This window comes from Dermochelys coriacea, chromosome 2 (assembly GCF_009764565.3).
Source record: "Dermochelys coriacea isolate rDerCor1 chromosome 2, rDerCor1.pri.v4, whole genome shotgun sequence".
In the NCBI taxonomy this organism is placed as follows: domain Eukaryota; kingdom Metazoa; phylum Chordata; order Testudines; family Dermochelyidae; genus Dermochelys; species Dermochelys coriacea.
The window spans coordinates 181,179,258-181,196,804 of NC_050069.1; the positions used below are offsets into that span (position 1 = coordinate 181,179,258).

The window sequence follows — 17,547 nt, forward strand, 5'->3', positions numbered from 1 at the left end:
GAATTGGAAAAGTTTGACCCAATGCACTAGAACTATGGTCTGTGGACCACTAATGGTCTCGAGCACAGAGCTGGCTGGTCACATCATGTTGTTACTTCTTGTTTTCAACTGGAGAATTACAATAAGGCAGCTAAATAAGAAATTTTAGTGAACATAACATTTTCAACATAAACAACTGCTGTAGATGTCAAAGACGTTTGCCAATATAAATGGGAGGAAAGTAGTCTACAAGGTTCAACGGATATATAATCCACACAACCCAAACTAGACTAAACTAAACGATAAAATGTACTGTTAGACAATGATTGCAAATGTAGTGATCATACAGCTACATAATTTATGTACAGGAAGCTGCAAACCACTAAAACTTAACCCATTTCTGATGCTGTTCACTCTTGGGCTAAAAATTGACTTCAGTTGCAATTGTTACTACTCCAGATGGTGAGAAAAAAGAATTCATCCAACAGTGTACTGATTACTAGCAGCTCAATTGCTCCAGATGGAAAAGCTGAACAGAGTGAAAGGACTAAAGCTGCAATACTACAAAAAGAACCATTCAGGTAGACCAAAGCATCAGCCTGCCAACTGAGGTTTTCTCTACAGGAACATCACTGCAGTTATTTTCAAAGCTTGCCCAAGACCAACTCATAGTTGTGAACCATTCATTTGGATAATAAAAATTTAAGAACTCTGTAATGACCAAACACACCCAAACATCAGAACAGTCTACTTTAAAGTTAAATAACCAAATAGTAGCATGTACAGATCGCTTACTGAGCCTTTCAGATGTGTAAAGATTTGCTACTTTTAGAATTCTAGCAGAACATCTCAAAAGAACTGTTTACGTGAATAATAAATAAAATCACTAGATACCTAACCCAGTACCTGTAGGTAAATACAAAGACAAAAAAAGGAGGCAGTACACAAGCAAAGTCCTGGGGCAACTCCCTGATCAATAGCCCAGCTCTTTTGCCACTAGCTACTAGGAACTGGGAGAATGCTGGGATTTCTGTTGCTCACTCTCACTTGGGAGTCTCCAGTCATCCTACCACCCTAACTAATAGATGTCAAAGATGAAGATGACTCTTCTTGAGCTGTATGAAAGAAGACAGCTTCCTGTCTCTTCTGAGAAGAGACTGGAACGATTTCTACTATACTCCCTCCTCCAGTGATGACATGTATTGCCTGCCTCTGCTTTATGTATCAGTAACAGCAACTTGAAACTTACAAATTCTTGACACTTTTGCGAATGCCAGAAGATTCTGAATAGTAACAGTGAAACCCAGTACTTGGTACAACTAAAAACAAAAGCCCATCACCAGAACTATTTGCTAGCAACTTAAGACGACGTTCCTTCATTAATGTACAAATTGTTCTTGTAAGGTTTTCCTCAACCATAAATGCAAAGATACATATTTTTAAATTCAAGCTTATATCCGGCAGAGGTTAATTGTGTAGTTTCTCTCATTTTCTAGGGAATAATTCTCACTTGCCTAGGGATAGTAGATTTTTCAAATCCTGATTTCACATTCCTTGGCAAAGCCTCAAAAAGGCAACAAATATAAGTCTTAGTGTTTTTTTCCCTTTGTTTTATTAAAGAATATCTGAATTTAGCTCCTAAATTAGTAAGTGCTATTTGCATTTCCAGAGACAGAAAAATCAAGATGGGTTTCCTAGACCCTTTCCACTTTGGAAATTTCCAGTGTTCCAATTAAAAATTAGTTCTATTTAAGCCTGCATTTAGAGCCCAAATGTTTGGGCCTTAACTCGGAATTCTACCATACCGTAATACTTTAAAAATCAAAAATTAAATATACATTTACAGAATCTTTCATTCCAGAGGCTCTCCAAATGATTTAAGCTTTATCCATCACTGAAAAGCACCAACTTCTGTAGCAGCTATTTAACAGTAGACAAAACTACCCAAAAATTTAGGACAGATCAACTACAACTGCAAGGTGAATTTAGCTAGGCTGAATGTTATCAAACTGCCCAGGATTAATACTCCACTTATGAAAAATGCAGGGGATCTTTAGTAGATGCCAGTTTGTAAGGATCTCAGTTTTATATCTTATTCAAAAAACAGGTTTCAGAGTAGCAGCCGTGTTAGTCTGTATTCGCAAAAAGAAAAGGAGTACTTGTGGCACCTTAGAGACTAACAAATTTATTAGAGCATAAGCTTTCGTGAGCTACAGCTCACTTCATCAGATGCATTTGGTGGAAAAAACAGAGGAGAGATTTATATACACACACACAGAGAACATGAAACAATGGGTTTATCATACACACTGTAAGGAGAGTGATCACTTAAGATAAGCCATCACTAGCAGCAGGGGGGAGAAAGGAGGAAAACCTTCCATGGTGACAAGCAGGTAGGCTAATTCCAGCAGTTAACAAGAATATCAGAGGAACAGTGCCCCTCTGCCATGTACATTGGCCAAACTGGACAGTCTCTACGTAAAAGAATGAATGGACACAAATCAGACGTCAAGAATTATAACATTCAAAAACCAGTTGGAGAACACTTCAATCTCTCTGGTCACTCAATCACAGACCTAAGAGTGGCTATACTTCAACAAAAAAGCTTCAAAAACAGACTCCAACGAGAGACTGCTGAATTGGAATTAATTTGCAAACTGGATACAATTAACTTAGGCTTGAATAGAGACTGGGAATGGATGAGTCATTACACAAAGTAAAACTATTTCCCCATGGTATTTCTCCCTCCCACCCCACCCCCCACTGTTCCTCTGATATTCTTGTTAACTGCTGGAATTAGCCTACCTGCTTGTCACCATGGAAGGTTTTCCTCCTTTCTCCCCCCTGCTGCTAGTGATGGCTTATCTTAAGTGATCACTCTCCTTACAGTGTGTATGATAAACCCATTGTTTCATGTTCTCTGTGTGTGTGTATATAAATCTCTCCTCTGTTTTTTCCACCAAATGCATCCGATGAAGTGAGCTGTAGCTCACGAAAGCTTATGCTCTAATAAATTTGTTAGTCTCTAAGGTGCCACAAGTACTCCTTTTCTTTATTCAAAAAACAGCATCTCCAGTAGCATACTGCCATATCATGCTAGCCCACAGGTTCAGTACTGACAGACTGAAGGAGTGTTACTTGCTTAACCACCAATAGTACTGACTGAAGCTTGTGAGAGTATATTTTGTCTTTCAAAAGTCTTAGGCTATGTATACACTACAGAGCTTACAGTGGTACACCTGTACTGCTGCAGCTGCACCACTGTAAGGTCTCCCATATAGCCACTCTATGCCAACAGGAGAAAGCTCTTCTATCAGCATAATTAAACTATGCCCAAGAAGTGAGAGTAGCTATGTCAGTGGGAAAGCATCTCCCGCCCACAGCACTGTCCACACCAACAGCTCTGTTCAAATCGGTGAAGCTTATGTCGGTCAGGGGGAGTTGGGTATTTTTAAAACGTCTCAGCCAACAAAAGTTTTACCAACAAAAGTGCTAGTGTAGACATAGCCTTAATGTTTAACATTAGAGAGACAAGGTGGGCGAGCTAATATCTTTTATTGACCCAACTACTATTGGTGAGAGACAAGCTTTTGTGCTTACACAGCTCTTCTTCAGGTCTGGGAAACGTACTCAGTGTCACAGATAAATACAAGGTGGAAAAGAAAATTTAGCATAAGTGGTTAACACATACTTCACTCAAGGTGAAGTTAACACCCCTCCAATCAGGGGAGGAAAGGAAGGCAGGGGAAAGCAGCTGGGGGGGGGGAATAGTTAGTGGCTTATAGATTGTTGTAATAAGCTATAAATCCAGTGCCTATTCAATCCATGACGCAGTGTCCAGCGAAGTTATGAATTTAAGCTCCCAAACTTATCTTTTGAAAATGTTGTGCAGGTTCCTTTGAGGATGAGGATCAAATGTGTCAAATATACAGTGATTGTTTTGTGAAAAGCATTAACCTGTGTTTAACACGGTGGAATGAAAGTGAAGTTTTGTGACTACACCAACAGCAAAAACCTCTTTTGCCCAGAGCGTTCTGCCAAGGCAATTCACCACTCTGCTCCTGAGGGACTATGGGTCAAAGACACTCACTCCTGAAATCCCTAGACTGCTACCAATTTTCAGGCTTATTAATGTATAAGAAAGTGTATATATTCAGCAGTGTGGCAACCCAAAATAGCACTTTATTTCACTGTTGCTTATTATATTGCATTCATTTGGCTTAAAGGGGGCCAACTGAACTTCAATTTTTGGTTTTATAATGCCTCCCAAAAAGAGACAAACAGATAAGACCCAAAAAGTCCAGGGACACCTAAGTACTTAACTCATTTGTTGCACTCCAAGTAACAACCTCTCTTAGTAGCTGCAGTTTGTGAGATCACTTTGCAGATGGACCACAAACTCCTAAAGTTGTTTGTTGCAACCCCCAAGTTTCTCTGGATTCCACTGTGGAACCCATTTCTGTAATTATTCAGGATTAGAACTAATGTTAGGTACTTAGGGTGGAATCTCCTAGAGGTTAAGAGTGGAAAAAAATAGAAAACAAATATAGCTGATTTGAAAGTACAGGAAGAGAATACTAAAAGTTTCTGAAAGTCCTTGTAGAAGGACAGAAAGATAGATGCTAGAAGGTCACATTAAATCAAATACTGGTATATTAGGTTTTCTTCTGATGCCCTACAGGGACACATGTTGTTCTCGAATGCTCTTGATAATTGTGACCCTCTCATTACATCAGATATTTTTAATTATTAAAAATGTTTACTTGTGTCTGTATCAACTACTTTTTAAAAAGCTATAAATAAGGAATGACTAGCGAAAGCAGCATGGGGAAAAGGTAATATTTCATACATTTTAAGATCAGAGGTGACTATTAGATCATCTAGTCTGATCTTCTGTATAACAAGCCATAAAATTTCATCATGACTAAAATACTTTCCAAAAAGGCATCCAGTCTTGATTTGACAATTTCAAAATGAAGAATCCACTCTATTGGGAGTTTGTTCCAATAGTTAATCATGCTCAAAAATGTGTGGCTTATTTCTAGTTTGTCTCTCTTTTCCATGTACTGGTTCTCATTATGTCTCTCTCTACCAGACTAGTTTCAGAGTAGCAGCCGTGTTAGTCTGTATTCGCAAAAAGAAAAGGAGTACTTGTGGCACCTTAGAGACTAACAAATTTATTTGAGCATAAGATTTCGTGAGCTACAGCTCACTTCATCGGATGCTTATGCTCTAATAAATTTGTTAGTCTCTAAGGTGCCACAAGTACTCCTTTTCTTTCTACCAGACTGAAGAGCGCTTTAGTACAAAGTATTTTTTCTCCATCAAGGTAGTTAAACACTAATTAAGTGACCTTGATATCTTTGATAAACAGATTGAGCTCCTTGTACTCTGATTGTGGGGCATTTTTTCCAGCCCTTGAATAATTTTTGGCCCTTCCCTGAATGCTCTTCAATTTTTCAACATCCTTTTATAAATGTTGACAGCAAAACTGGATGTAGTATTCCAATATTGGTCTCACCAAAGCACTATACCGAGGTAAAGTCTATCTACGTTTTTCATCTATGCTGAGACAAAGAAGTTAATCATCTTTGATTATTTTTATTGTTTAGATGCAAAACTTTCCCCATCTAGATATAAATCATTGTCCGTTTTAGGACAATATTTTTCAAGACTGGTTGCAATCATCTAAACATTAAACTTTTGCCCTTAACATTGTCACTTTAAGAAACAGTGCCATTTTGCTCAGGAGAAAATTTAGAAAAAGAAACTTATGAGTCACAAACCACTAGGAACCACTAGGAAACAAAGTCAAGTCTGTATTCTCATTCCCTTCCTCCCCCCATGTGAATAAAGTGATTTAAAGAGACTAAAATATGCAGAGTACTGGTCTTTGACAGCACCAAGGGGTTCTGTCAAGCATGTGATCTGAATGTTAGTCTTCCAGTATCCAGGGATCTCAAGCTGATTCTATCAGACTTTCAAATGAGATATAGTAGTGACAGCCAAGAAGAGAATGTGTCAGTATGAAAAAACTGGGCAATGGCGGCACGATAAAAACTATGTTGTACGAAGGGTAATCTGGTTCTAGAATGAAATCAAAGTGCCAGGATGTGAGTCAGAGCAAGGTTCATTCTTTAATATACTACAGACAAACTGGCCACTTTCCTCTTGAAAAGTGCTATTTTCTATGTTTAGCAGCATGGTATCTACATGCTCTATTCTTAGGGCTAGCTAAGAGTACCCTAAACAGCAATTTTTCTCACATCCATACTTGATCAACTCAGTAAAATAGGTTTTGCAAAGCAGTTGCACTTAACTCTGAAAGTGAAGCTACAAAACACAGAAATGAATCCGATGAAGTGAGCTGTAGCTCATGAAAGCTTATGCTCAAATAAATTTGTTAGTCTCTAAGGTGCCACAAGTCCTCCTTTTCTTTTTGCAGATACAGACTAACACGGCTGCTACTCTGAAACCAGAAAAAATTTGATTAGTAATGCAAAAAAATCCCCTACCAAAAAAGCTTCCCCCATCCTGGTACAAGACATTAAAACACTAAAAACAGTACTCTTAAAACTGTGATTAAAACAGGGGTTAAAAAAAATGTACTGATCAACTCACCATTGGCAAATGGTAAGTTCTCCAGGAGAGTTGGAAGAAGAGGAGAGATTACCAAAACTATCAGATTCTACAGAATTTAAGCTTTCATTAAAATTAAGTTTCTAGCCCTTGCCATTGTGAAAAAGCTTCACATCACTTATGCTGACACTCCTCGCCCACAACACCTTTTTGTAGCCATATCTGGCTAGGTATCCACAGACCACTAGGTAAGTACAATTTATACAGTAGGCCACAGCTGAAGACTATTCAAAATTCAATTACTAATTTAAACACTGCTCAGGCAAGCTACTCAAGTCATGACTAAAATACTACTACTTACAGAGAAAACACTTGCAGATAGCTTGTGTTATTCATGAGTGAATAAACCAAATTTCAGAAGTCAGGAACATCAGTAACATGCACATGACTGTGCAGTCTCAATGGGTTAAGTGGACATAAGCCCTATAATAAATTTAAATAAAAAAAAATGTATACCAGAATAACTACAATCCCAATCACATCAAGATACAAGTCTCTCCCTATAGTTAGTTCTGTGAGTAGGCACTTGCAGAAGTGGGCCTTATGATTACAACAAAACTTACTATGTCTATCATCCCATTCAGACCTCACAGGTACAGTAACCATGGATCTGCTACTCCTTTTGAACTAAAGCATCCAATTATTTCTCTACCATTATGACCATATGGTTTACATAACTTCAGTTACTCTATTAATAACCTGCCCAAGCGACAAAGGACAAGTCTGACCACAACCAGAGCAGGTAATAGAAACTATTAACTCAACAGCTGTATGCCAGTTTTAAAGATAAACACACAACTTTTTTCCTACAATGCATGATCCTAACAAAGTTTTCAGATGTATACAATCAAAATCCAAATTCAGGACTACCAGGAAAAAACTACTTGTTTTTCTTTATTTAGAATTTAATGTTTGATGGATGTTTTTGTATACTCTGAAGATGGTCCATTAAAATCATTTAAAGAACACATCTAAAGCACCATTTTAAGTGAGACAAGTTCTAAAAGAAGACAAGTTATTTGGTTTTGTGGGTAAACTGAAGGAAATGCTGTGGTATTTTATCAGAACATAGTTTAGAGTTCTGCTGTGTCCATCTCAGTCCCAAGAGGATGAGCTCCCAGTCTTCTTTTTTACAGTAGCAGATACAAGTCTAACTTTTGTTTTATATTAACGAGCAATATTATGGACAATGCATATTACATGCTTGAACCTTATCACAGAACACCTGCATGTTTACAGTAGCAGTGCATAAATTGAGTAACAAGTTACATGCATCCAAAAATGAAGTTACCTTTGGGGACACCTATATGGGGTGATCAGTTTAAAGTGACCAATCCAAAAATTACTGATCTATTTCAATTTGACCAAAAGACGACAAAATGCCTACAGTTACCCCAATAACAGGATGAGCTAGAAGGTAGTCAATTTGTCTGTTTCAGAGATTATAAAGATTCACTCAGGCAGAGGCAATAGATTGACATTGTCTAAGTGGATGCTGATATTTCAAAGTGAGGTCCTAAAATATCCCATCAACCCCTAAATGCAACATCTGGATGATTCTGTAACCATTATTTTTAGCCACTTTTCAAAGCCTGTATTCACACAGAACTTTCATTTATTGGTGCTGGTTGTTAAAGTGTCTGCTACAAAAATGCAGATAGTATTGCTTTAAGCTAGAAAACAAATGCTGCTCTGCTTTGGATTTCAATGCTATCAGCCCCAATCTACTTATCAATTTTATACTAAAGTGCGATGCAAAAGTGTTACAGGATAAGGAGATGTGGAAAAGTTATTTCAAAAATGCTTAACATAGTACTTCACATATGCACAAAAAGTGCAAAAGACAACTATCCCATTCATTCACTAATACTTTCAGCAAGTAAATGCTGTAAATTCCACCTACATATTTTTAAGGGAGAGGAAGAAGTTCCAAGTTACAGGGAAGTGTTACGTTTCCCTTCTTCCCTAGAATAAAGTACTAGGTCCGCACTTTAAAAAAGCCACCTCACTACCATAACAGTTAATCTAATATGTGGTCTCTCTCAACTGAGAATTTACTGATTTTCTTTAACTTAAATATTATACTCCAGCTAGACTCTAATTCAGGGTTAACTGGGAAGAGAGAGGAAATGTAGGGAGAAAAGGGCTGAATATCAAACAGGCTAAGTTAGGATACCTTAAAATAAATTTAGATTACTTGAACAAGTACTGTCATCTAGGAACAACCTCAGTGATCTAATTGGTGTCTGTTATTCTTATGATAATCCTAGCTTCGTAGCCCTGAGTGAAAAAAAAAATCAGTTTATATAATTCAGCCAACATTCTGGTACTTTAGTACCAATAAGGTATTGTTACACAGATTAAAGAGGTATTAACTACCTTCAGTGAAATGAAGAGGTGTATCCAATTTTCAAAGGTGCTGAATACACATATATACACAGCCAATACTGATATTTAAGGCTTGTTTTTTGTTTTAATTGGACAGGGTTTTCACTAAACACATTAATACAGAGAGCTTAGACTTTTCAATGTACAAAAGCATCTCTCTCCTCTGTGAACTTAACCTTTCAGGTATAAAGCATTACATAATTGAGAACCTATATATCACCGTTTTCAGAGTAGCAGCCGTGTTAACCTGTATTCGCAAAAAGAAAAAGGAGTACTTGTGGCACCTTAGAGACTAACAAATTTATTTGAATATAAGTTTTCGTGAGCTACAGCTCACTTCATCAGATGCATTCAGTGGAAAATACAGTGGGGAGATTTATATACACAAATACACAGAGAACATGAAACAATGGGTTTTATCATACACACTGTAAGGAGAGTGATCACTTAAGATGCGCTATTACCAGCGGGGGAGTGGGGGTGAGGAAGAAAACCTTTTGTGGTGATAATCAAGGTGGGCCATTTCCAGCAGTTGACAAGAACATCTGAGGAACAGTGGGGGGTGGGGGAGGGGGGAATAACATGGGGAAAATAGTTATACTTTGTGTAATGACCCATCCACTCCCACTCTCTATTCAAGCCCAAGTTAATTGTATCCAGTTTGCAAATTAATTTCAATTCAGCAGTCTCTCGTTGGAGTCTGTTTTTGAAGTTTTTTTTGTTGAAGAATAGCCACTCTCAAGTCTGTAATCGAGTGACCAGAGACACCATGGTGCTAAGAAGCGATGGTCACATAAACACCACCCTATATCAGAAACCTACTGACCGCTATGCCTACCTACATGCCTCCAGCTTTCACCCAGATCACACCACACCATCCATTGTCTACAGCCAAGCTCTACGATACAACCACATTTGTTCCAACCCCTCAGAGACAAACACCTACAAGATCTCTATCAAGCGGTCTTACAACTACAATACCCACCTGCTGAAGTGAAGAAATAGATTGACAGAGCCAGAAGAGTACCCAGAAGTCACCTACTACATGACAGGCCCAACAAAGAAAATAACAGAACGCCACTAGCCACCACCTTCAGCCCCCAACTAAAACCTCTCCAACACATCATCAAGGATCTACAACCCATCCTGAAGGACGACCCATCAATCTCACAGATCTTGGGAGACAGGCCAGTCCTTGCTTATAGACCGCCCCCCAGCCTGAAGCAAATACTCACCAGCAACCACACACCACACACCAGAACCACTAACCCAGGAACCTATCCTTGCAACAAAGCCCGTTGCCAACTCTGTCCACATATCTATTCAGGGGACATCATCAGAGGGCCTAATCACATCAGCCACACTATCAGAGGCTCATTCACCTGCGCACCTACCAATGTGATATATGCCATCATGTGCCAGCAATGCCCCTCTGCCATGTACATTGGTCAAACTGGACAGTCTCTACGTAAAAGAATAAGTGGACACAAATCAGACGTCAAGAATTATAACATTCAAAAACCAATTGGAGAACACTTCAATCTCTCTGGTCACTCGATTACAACCTGAGGGTGGCTATCCTTCAACAAAAAAGCTTCAAAAACCGACTCCAACGAGAGACTGCTGAATTGGAATTAATTTGCAAACTGGATACAATTAACTTAGGCTTGAATAGAGACTGGGAGTGGATGGGTCATTACATAAAGTAAAACTATTTCCCCATGTTATTTCCTCCCCCCCATCCCCCACTGTTCCTCAGATGTTCTTGTCCACTGCTGGAAATGGCCCACCTTGATTATCACCACAAAAGGTTTTCTTCCTCACCCCCACTGGTAATAGCTCATCTTAAGTGATCACTCTCCTTACAGTGTGTATGATAAAACCCATTGTTTCATGTTCTCTGTGTGTGTGTGTATATAAATCTCCCCACTGTATTTTCCACTGAATGCATCCGATGAAGTGAGTTGTAGCTCACAAAAGCTTGTGCTCAAATATATTTGTTAGTCTCTAAGGTGCCACAAGTACTCCTTTTCTTTTTATACATCACAGTGTCTCTCATATGGAGATTATAAAGGACAGTAACAAAGAACAAATTTTCAACAAGTATTCTCAGATAAGACATTACTCCCCAAGCCTCTGCTGTGTTATTGTGTCTTCACAAGGAAGCATGCCCAAAGCTACATCCAAAGATATTTAAATGTTACACTTTACATATTTATACCTTACTTTCCTATGGACTGAAGTCCTATTGCAACATAAAGTCACAGTATCTTAAAGTAACTAATACTTCCCCCAAAGTTGCCTATTAAGTTTTGAATATCCTGTCACAACAATTATTTGGTCATCTGTTTTAAAAAGTTAGTTAAGGCTTAGTCCCAAGCTCTTCCGTAGGTTTCCCTTTTAAAAAATTAATAAAATAGACATTGTGTATCTTACATTTATTTAAAAAAAAATCTTTCAAGGGACAAAAAGTACATAGGTGGACTAGTTTTAAATTAATACTGAGCAACTCATTTACTATCACTTCAATTACAACAAAAAATCGAATACATTATGAGACCCAGAAGTCTAACAATACTGCAAGCTCTTTTGGGGTGTGACTGGATAACTCAAGTGAAACTGAGCTCTCATTCACAATACAGGAGTGGGGCTTTGGGGGCGGGGTGGGAAGAAAGAGGTTAAAAACGTGCATACACATCGACTAAGAAAAAGCTTTATAAAACACCCACAACTCACAGTAACTAAGAGGGAAACGTGCTGCAATTTTTCTGGTATCTCACGCTACCAAACACACATTCATCCCCCCCCCCCCCCCCGCCAGCTCTATGATTTCAGTCCCACCCGCTTCTCTCCTGCATATTTCTCCTGCTTTAATTCCTGCTGCAAATTCCTCCCTCCCAAATTTGGGCGCAAACTAGAGGGGAGGGGGGATAAAAAAAAAATCTCTCGAGCATTTCCGATTTTGCACCGGTTTAAAAAAAAATTACAATACAGGAAGTGGGGGGGGGGTTGGAGCCTCTCCGGGGGGGGGCGCAGGCCCACGTTGGGGGGAGTGGGAGGGGGGCTGAAGCCATCCGCTCTGAGGATGCAGCGGGGCGGGGTCCCGCGGCGGGCTGCGCCTGGAGCTCTGGCTGCGAGCGAGGTCTCTGGGGCGGGGTGGCTCCGGCGCCTCGGACGAGAAGGGGGCGGCGGCTGGGCCATGCCCGGCGTTACAGCCTCGCGGGCGGCGGAGAGACCCACCGTCCTCCCTGCCCGTGATGGAGACCCCGAGCCGCCCCCCAGGAAACGCCGCCGCCGCCCCCCGCTCCAACTGTCACAGTCCCGGCTCCGAGCGCAGGGCGGGCCCCGGGCTGGACACTCACCCATGGCGCTGGCGGCGGATCTGCTGCTGCTGTTGACGTTCCTCCACCTCAGCCGCGGCGGCACTGACCGAGCTTCCCCCTCCCCCCACCAGCCAACCCCCAGCTACAGCTACTGCCGCTGCCGCTGCCTCCGCCCCGCCGATTCGTTACCGTCCCCTACGCCGATTCCACAGCGTAGCCACCCTGCACCACGCCGCCCCTACGCACACGAACTAGCGAACAGGCGGATTTCGCTTTCCTCACGCCTCTGCTCGCACGCAGCAGCTTCCGGCCTTGCGGCCGGAAATCCCGGACACTCTCGAGAGATTTGGCTCTTGCCCCGCCCCGTGGACGTGCCCGGGGGCCATTTTGAATCCGGGCAAATGCGGCCGATGAAACGCTGTGCTACTGTATTGTATCGGCGGCGTTGGCTGGGCTCCGCGTCAGGGAGGACATCCCCCTCCCTCCGGACTGAGCCACGGGGATCGCAAAGCATGGCGGGGGGAGCCTTGCCCGAATCAAAGATGGCTGACAAGCAGGGCCGCGCAAGGCGGCTACTCCAACCTTTTCCTCGGGTATTCTGGTAGGGTCGTTACTCTCCACGCCGTGTAGAAGCTAACGAACGATACGTTTTCTAGTCCCTCGCGCCCCCTCCCCCCCCCCACCCAAGCCCCGCAAACTGGCGTCACCGATTGACGGAATTAGCGTAAAAGAGGCCGAGGCCGCGGGAAAGCGCGGGCAGCGGGGAGGAGGCGGGAGGGTGAAGTAGGCGGCTGCCGGGCGGCCCTGGCGGTTCGACGTTGCCGGGACGGGCTCCTCGCGCGGCGGACACACACACCCGCCTTCGCACCCTGCGCTTGCCCTGCCCAGCGCGGACGGGCTCAGGCGGCGGCGGCGGCGGCTGCTGCTGCTGCTGCTGCTGCGCGGGGAGTGTCAAGGAGCGAGCGGCTCCCTCTCTGTGCTGTGTGTGACTTTCTTCAAGGAGATGTGTGGGCCCAGTGGTAATCTCTTGCTCACCCATGCCCGTCCCCTGGCTGGGAGAGAGGCACCGGGACAGTCTGGGGAGACCTTCGCTTTAGTACCAAAGTGCAAACACGCCTGCCTGCCTCCAACCATGTGGCCCAATAACAGGTCATCTGCTCCTGGACACGCCTTGCCCCATACTGTGTATTTTACATTCATGTAGAGCACTTCTTCCACTCTACAAACTCAACATACTGCCCTTCTGGAAAGTAGCTGCTTCTAGGGTGGAGAGCTGCGATCAGATGCACAGCTAGAGCTCCCCACGCTGTGAGGGGTAGGAAGTGGGAACCTTGCCCAAGAACATTTGGGCAAACCCCGAATCTTATGAAAAGTGTCATGAGAAACTAAGTTATTGTCTGGCTATTTTATTTTTTGTCAAAATGACTTTCCTAATTAAGTCCACATGAACTTCTTCAACTGTAATTGTAAATACAAACAAAGGAGATTTGAAAGAATTAAAGGAAGCTGTCCAAGAAGTGGAGGTTTTGGATATTTAATTATCAGTCTTCCTCTGTCAAATCCTGAAGTGTAAATAGTGGCCAACCTTTCCGGCTGTCAGCAAGTATTAATTTGAATCGTGTGTCCCAGCAGTGAATTAAAATATTTAAAAAACAAAGTAAAACAGTTCTTGTATGTGGCAATTTTCAGAAGGAAGATAAAACCTTTGCGGGAGACTCAAGGTGTATTCCATCCGCCCCTTTGGAACTGTTCTGATAATATGTGCTGTTTAGTTCATTCTGGTGCATTCCAAAGACAGTAAACTGGCTCTTCAGAAATATCTTTATGAGTCGGAGGTAAATGCCATCACTTGCAAGGACGGAGTAGCAATATCTGAGAAGAATGAACACCAGTAAAAGCAAGCAAACTAATTCCATCTCTCATTCAAACACTGAGCTCAGAGTTGAGAATATTGCATTTTATATATTTGGGCCAAAAAGCCTTGGAACCTTTCAAAATCATGTCTTTCAGTGCCAATGCTGAAGGCTCGAAGGCCCAGATCCTCAAAGGTATTTAGGCTTGGAACTTCCATTGATTTCATGGAAGTTAGGAACATATGCTGCTTTGAAAATCTGGGCCTAGATGTTTATATGTGGTGTGCAATTGCAAACTATTATATTATTATTGTACCAGGTGGTGTACAAACATGGACTAAAAAGATGGTCTCTGCCCTAAGGAGTTTACAATCTAAGTGCTTTCTTTGTGCTCCACATAATGTTATAGGGGTCTGTGCTTTCCAGTTCTCATCACGTTAATGATCAGTACTCTACTGTAGCGGGGAAAGAGCTAGGAGAAAAGAGGGAATATTCATAGTTTTAACAAGTCTTGTGGTGTTATGTCTGAACACAATTGATTTCCTGCCATTTTGAGGATGATCTTTTAAGTGCAGAACTATTACTGTTGGTACAGAAGGAGCTAGTTTCCTTACAACTAACAGTGATGTGTCAGTATCATACATTGTTGTAGAAGGCATAGGGATACTTATGAGTATTCTCTGATTAGTAGTGTTGTTAGAAGGTATAAATGAGCAATGAGAGAGAGAGACATAGATGAAACATATTGTCTACCCAATTTTATTTCTTTCCTAAACTCTGTATAAAAATACATCTAGTTGGTAGTTAGTTACTTTTATTATGATAATATAGAGAGCAAACACTTCTTGTGAAAGCACTAAAGGCACATACTCTTTAGACTTATATTAGAGAAGATATGCATCACCATTCTTTGTGGTTCTATCCTGCTTTAAGAGCTGGAACAGTTACAATATAATGTGGTTCTGAGATGCCCAAGAGAGAGAGAGACTGTTGTTATCTTTGGCCACCAGGCTGCCCGATATTGTTTACCATAAGTTTGTATCTTTCATTACAGATGAGAAGAAACAATCCTTTTCACTGTAGTTGTTTTGGATGGCAATGTCCATGACATTAAATTATAAGTACATGGCTTTTGTGGTCAATGGAATGCTAAATTAAAAAACACATTTGATAGCTATAATAGTTGTTTATTGCATACACAGTATACACCAACAACTAATTCATAAAAAGTACAACACAGTGGCACAAACAATAAGACAAAACAAGAAAAATAAAACTATTTTTCTCTTGTAAGGGTTTCAAGCTGTTGTACTTCATTTTTCCATGGTCTTTTCAGTAATATCACATTGCATACCATATCTAAAATAGGTAATTTATTGAGAGATATTCTAAAAAGGGAATAAATTGGTTCAGAGTAGGTCTTTTAAGTGAGAAATTGCTTGATAGATTAACTGGTGGAAAAAAAAAATAGTGGAATGGATACACCATCCCGCTCTCTCTGAAATCAAAGGCAAAATTGCCACTGACTTAATCTGAAGCAAGACTGAACCCAATCTCATTAAATCTCATTTGGTTTTTGTGAGAGGTTAATGTCAGGTTCTTAAGGGCTGCAAATAGCAATTTTTTTCTCTTTACAATAATTAGGAGCATAATTAGGAAGATCGGTAAAAAAAAATAGTACATTTTGAGAAAAAAGAACAAAAAATGCTGATGTCTGAGTCATTCTGTATACAATATAATAAATGCTGTAATTTTAATTTTTAGGGCAATTTACTCTTTTTCTCTCAGGGTAAGGACTTTGGCCTGGATCCACAAAGGGACTTAGGCATTGCAACACAGTGTTGTAATGACTAACTCTGTGGATCACAAACAACTCTGTGATCCACAAAACTTGAGTTAGGCTCATAGGCTCCATAAACAATGAATGAGGAAAGACAGGCTACGAAGAATGTGATCAACAAAGCCAGTATGCTGGGGGGGAGCCACATAAGCATGGGCAGCGGGTGAAGCTTCCCCTGCGGGAGGCTAGCTCACAGCCCCGCCTCTTCTGCCTGCAGCCCCACCCACACTCCACTCCTGCTCTGCCACAGGTCCCACCCCCACTGCAGCTTGGCCCTCACCTCTCTCAGCCCACCTCCCTCTGAAGCTCAGAGTGTTCCTCCTCTCTTCCCTCCCTCCCCCACGAGGCCCTCACCGCCTGCCACTCCCTGTGTCCCTCCTCTTCTCCACCCCCACAAGGCCTTCACCACCCACCACTCCTGGAATTCCTCCATCTCCCCTCCCCTGTGAGGACCCTGTCACTTGTGCTCTCCATGTCCCTCCTCTCCTCCACTTCCGTCTCCCACTGCTCACTGCATCCCTCTTCTCCACACACTCCCTTCCTCCATGAGGCCTGCATGGGAAAGCAGGGACACGGGGAAGGGGGGGCCTCATGGGGTAGGGAGTGAAGGAGAGGAGGGACGTAGCAGGTGGGGGGCACCTCACTGGAAGAGGTTGGAAAAGAGGAAGGATACGGGGAGGGGGCGTGGAGAAGAGGAGGAACACAGTGAACGGCAGGGACCACCAGAGAGGGAGGGTGGAGTGGAGGAGAGGAGGGACTCAGCCAGGCAGTGATGGATGGTGGGGACCTCAGGGAAGGGGTGGAGTAGGGTTGGGAAAAGGCAGAGCGCAGGCAGGGCCACTATGGCCCAGGCATCTGTATCTGCCACCTATTCACATATGGGAGAGATTGACAAAAGGCGTGTCCTAAACCCTGCCCCTCTCCAGGAGATAGGTATTTGAGTCAAGGCAGGAGGGAGGCCGCTCTCTCTGCTTGGGAACCGTAGTGGGGAACCCCTCTCCTGGAGTTAGGCACTTCAGTCATTTCTTGTGAGGTAGGAGACCTATGGTCCAGTCCGTCTGCTCCAATGACTCTTAATTATTTAATCCAAAAAGGAACAGCTGCAGCCTGAGAGATTGAAGGAGCCTCATCTCAGAATATCCCACAAGCTTGTGGGAAGTGAACTCTCCTGAAAACTGGGGAATCCTTGTTCAAATCCTTTCTCTCCCTGTGGCTGAAGGGGGATTTGGATGTGGGTCTCCCACATCCCAAGTGAGTGCTCTAACCCCTGGCTTAAAAGTTATAAGGTGGGCAATGGCATCACCAATTCCTCCTCTAGTGGCTGTTTTGTGTGGAGGGAGGCAGGTGCCTAATTCATTCCCACAAGAAACACCTTTGGTACCTAACCCATCTGACTCCATATGGCAGGTTCCCAGTTGTGGATCGCTAAGCAGAGATAGACACCTCCCTACTGCCCAGACTTAGTCACTTAGTATATGAGAGGGATGGGGTTTAGGACGTGCCCCATTCATTGGTCTTTCCCTTG

At 42.2% G+C, this 17,547-nt stretch overlaps 1 protein-coding gene across 7 annotated transcripts in view; it reads right to left on the reverse strand.

Moving 5' to 3' along the window:
• The window catches only part of SEPTIN7 (septin 7), a 126,844-nt gene extending 111,377 nt beyond the window's left edge, over nucleotides 1–15,467 (reverse strand). For 2 of the 7 annotated variants that reach the window (XM_043508745.1, XM_038388583.2), the window contains exon 1: nucleotides 12,574–15,467. In XM_043508745.1, coding sequence (XP_043364680.1) covers nucleotides 12,574–12,843 — 270 coding nt within the window. In that variant the 5' untranslated portion in view covers nucleotides 12,844–15,467. Of the gene's footprint in view, nucleotides 1–3,581; nucleotides 3,586–9,336; nucleotides 9,339–9,772; nucleotides 9,778–12,368; nucleotides 12,521–12,573 lie in introns of those variants that run through there. The other 5 variants (XM_038388587.2, XM_038388589.2, XM_043508746.1 and 2 more) reach the window with 5 other exon arrangements.
• Between the last annotated feature and the right edge of the window lie 2,080 nt (nucleotides 15,468–17,547).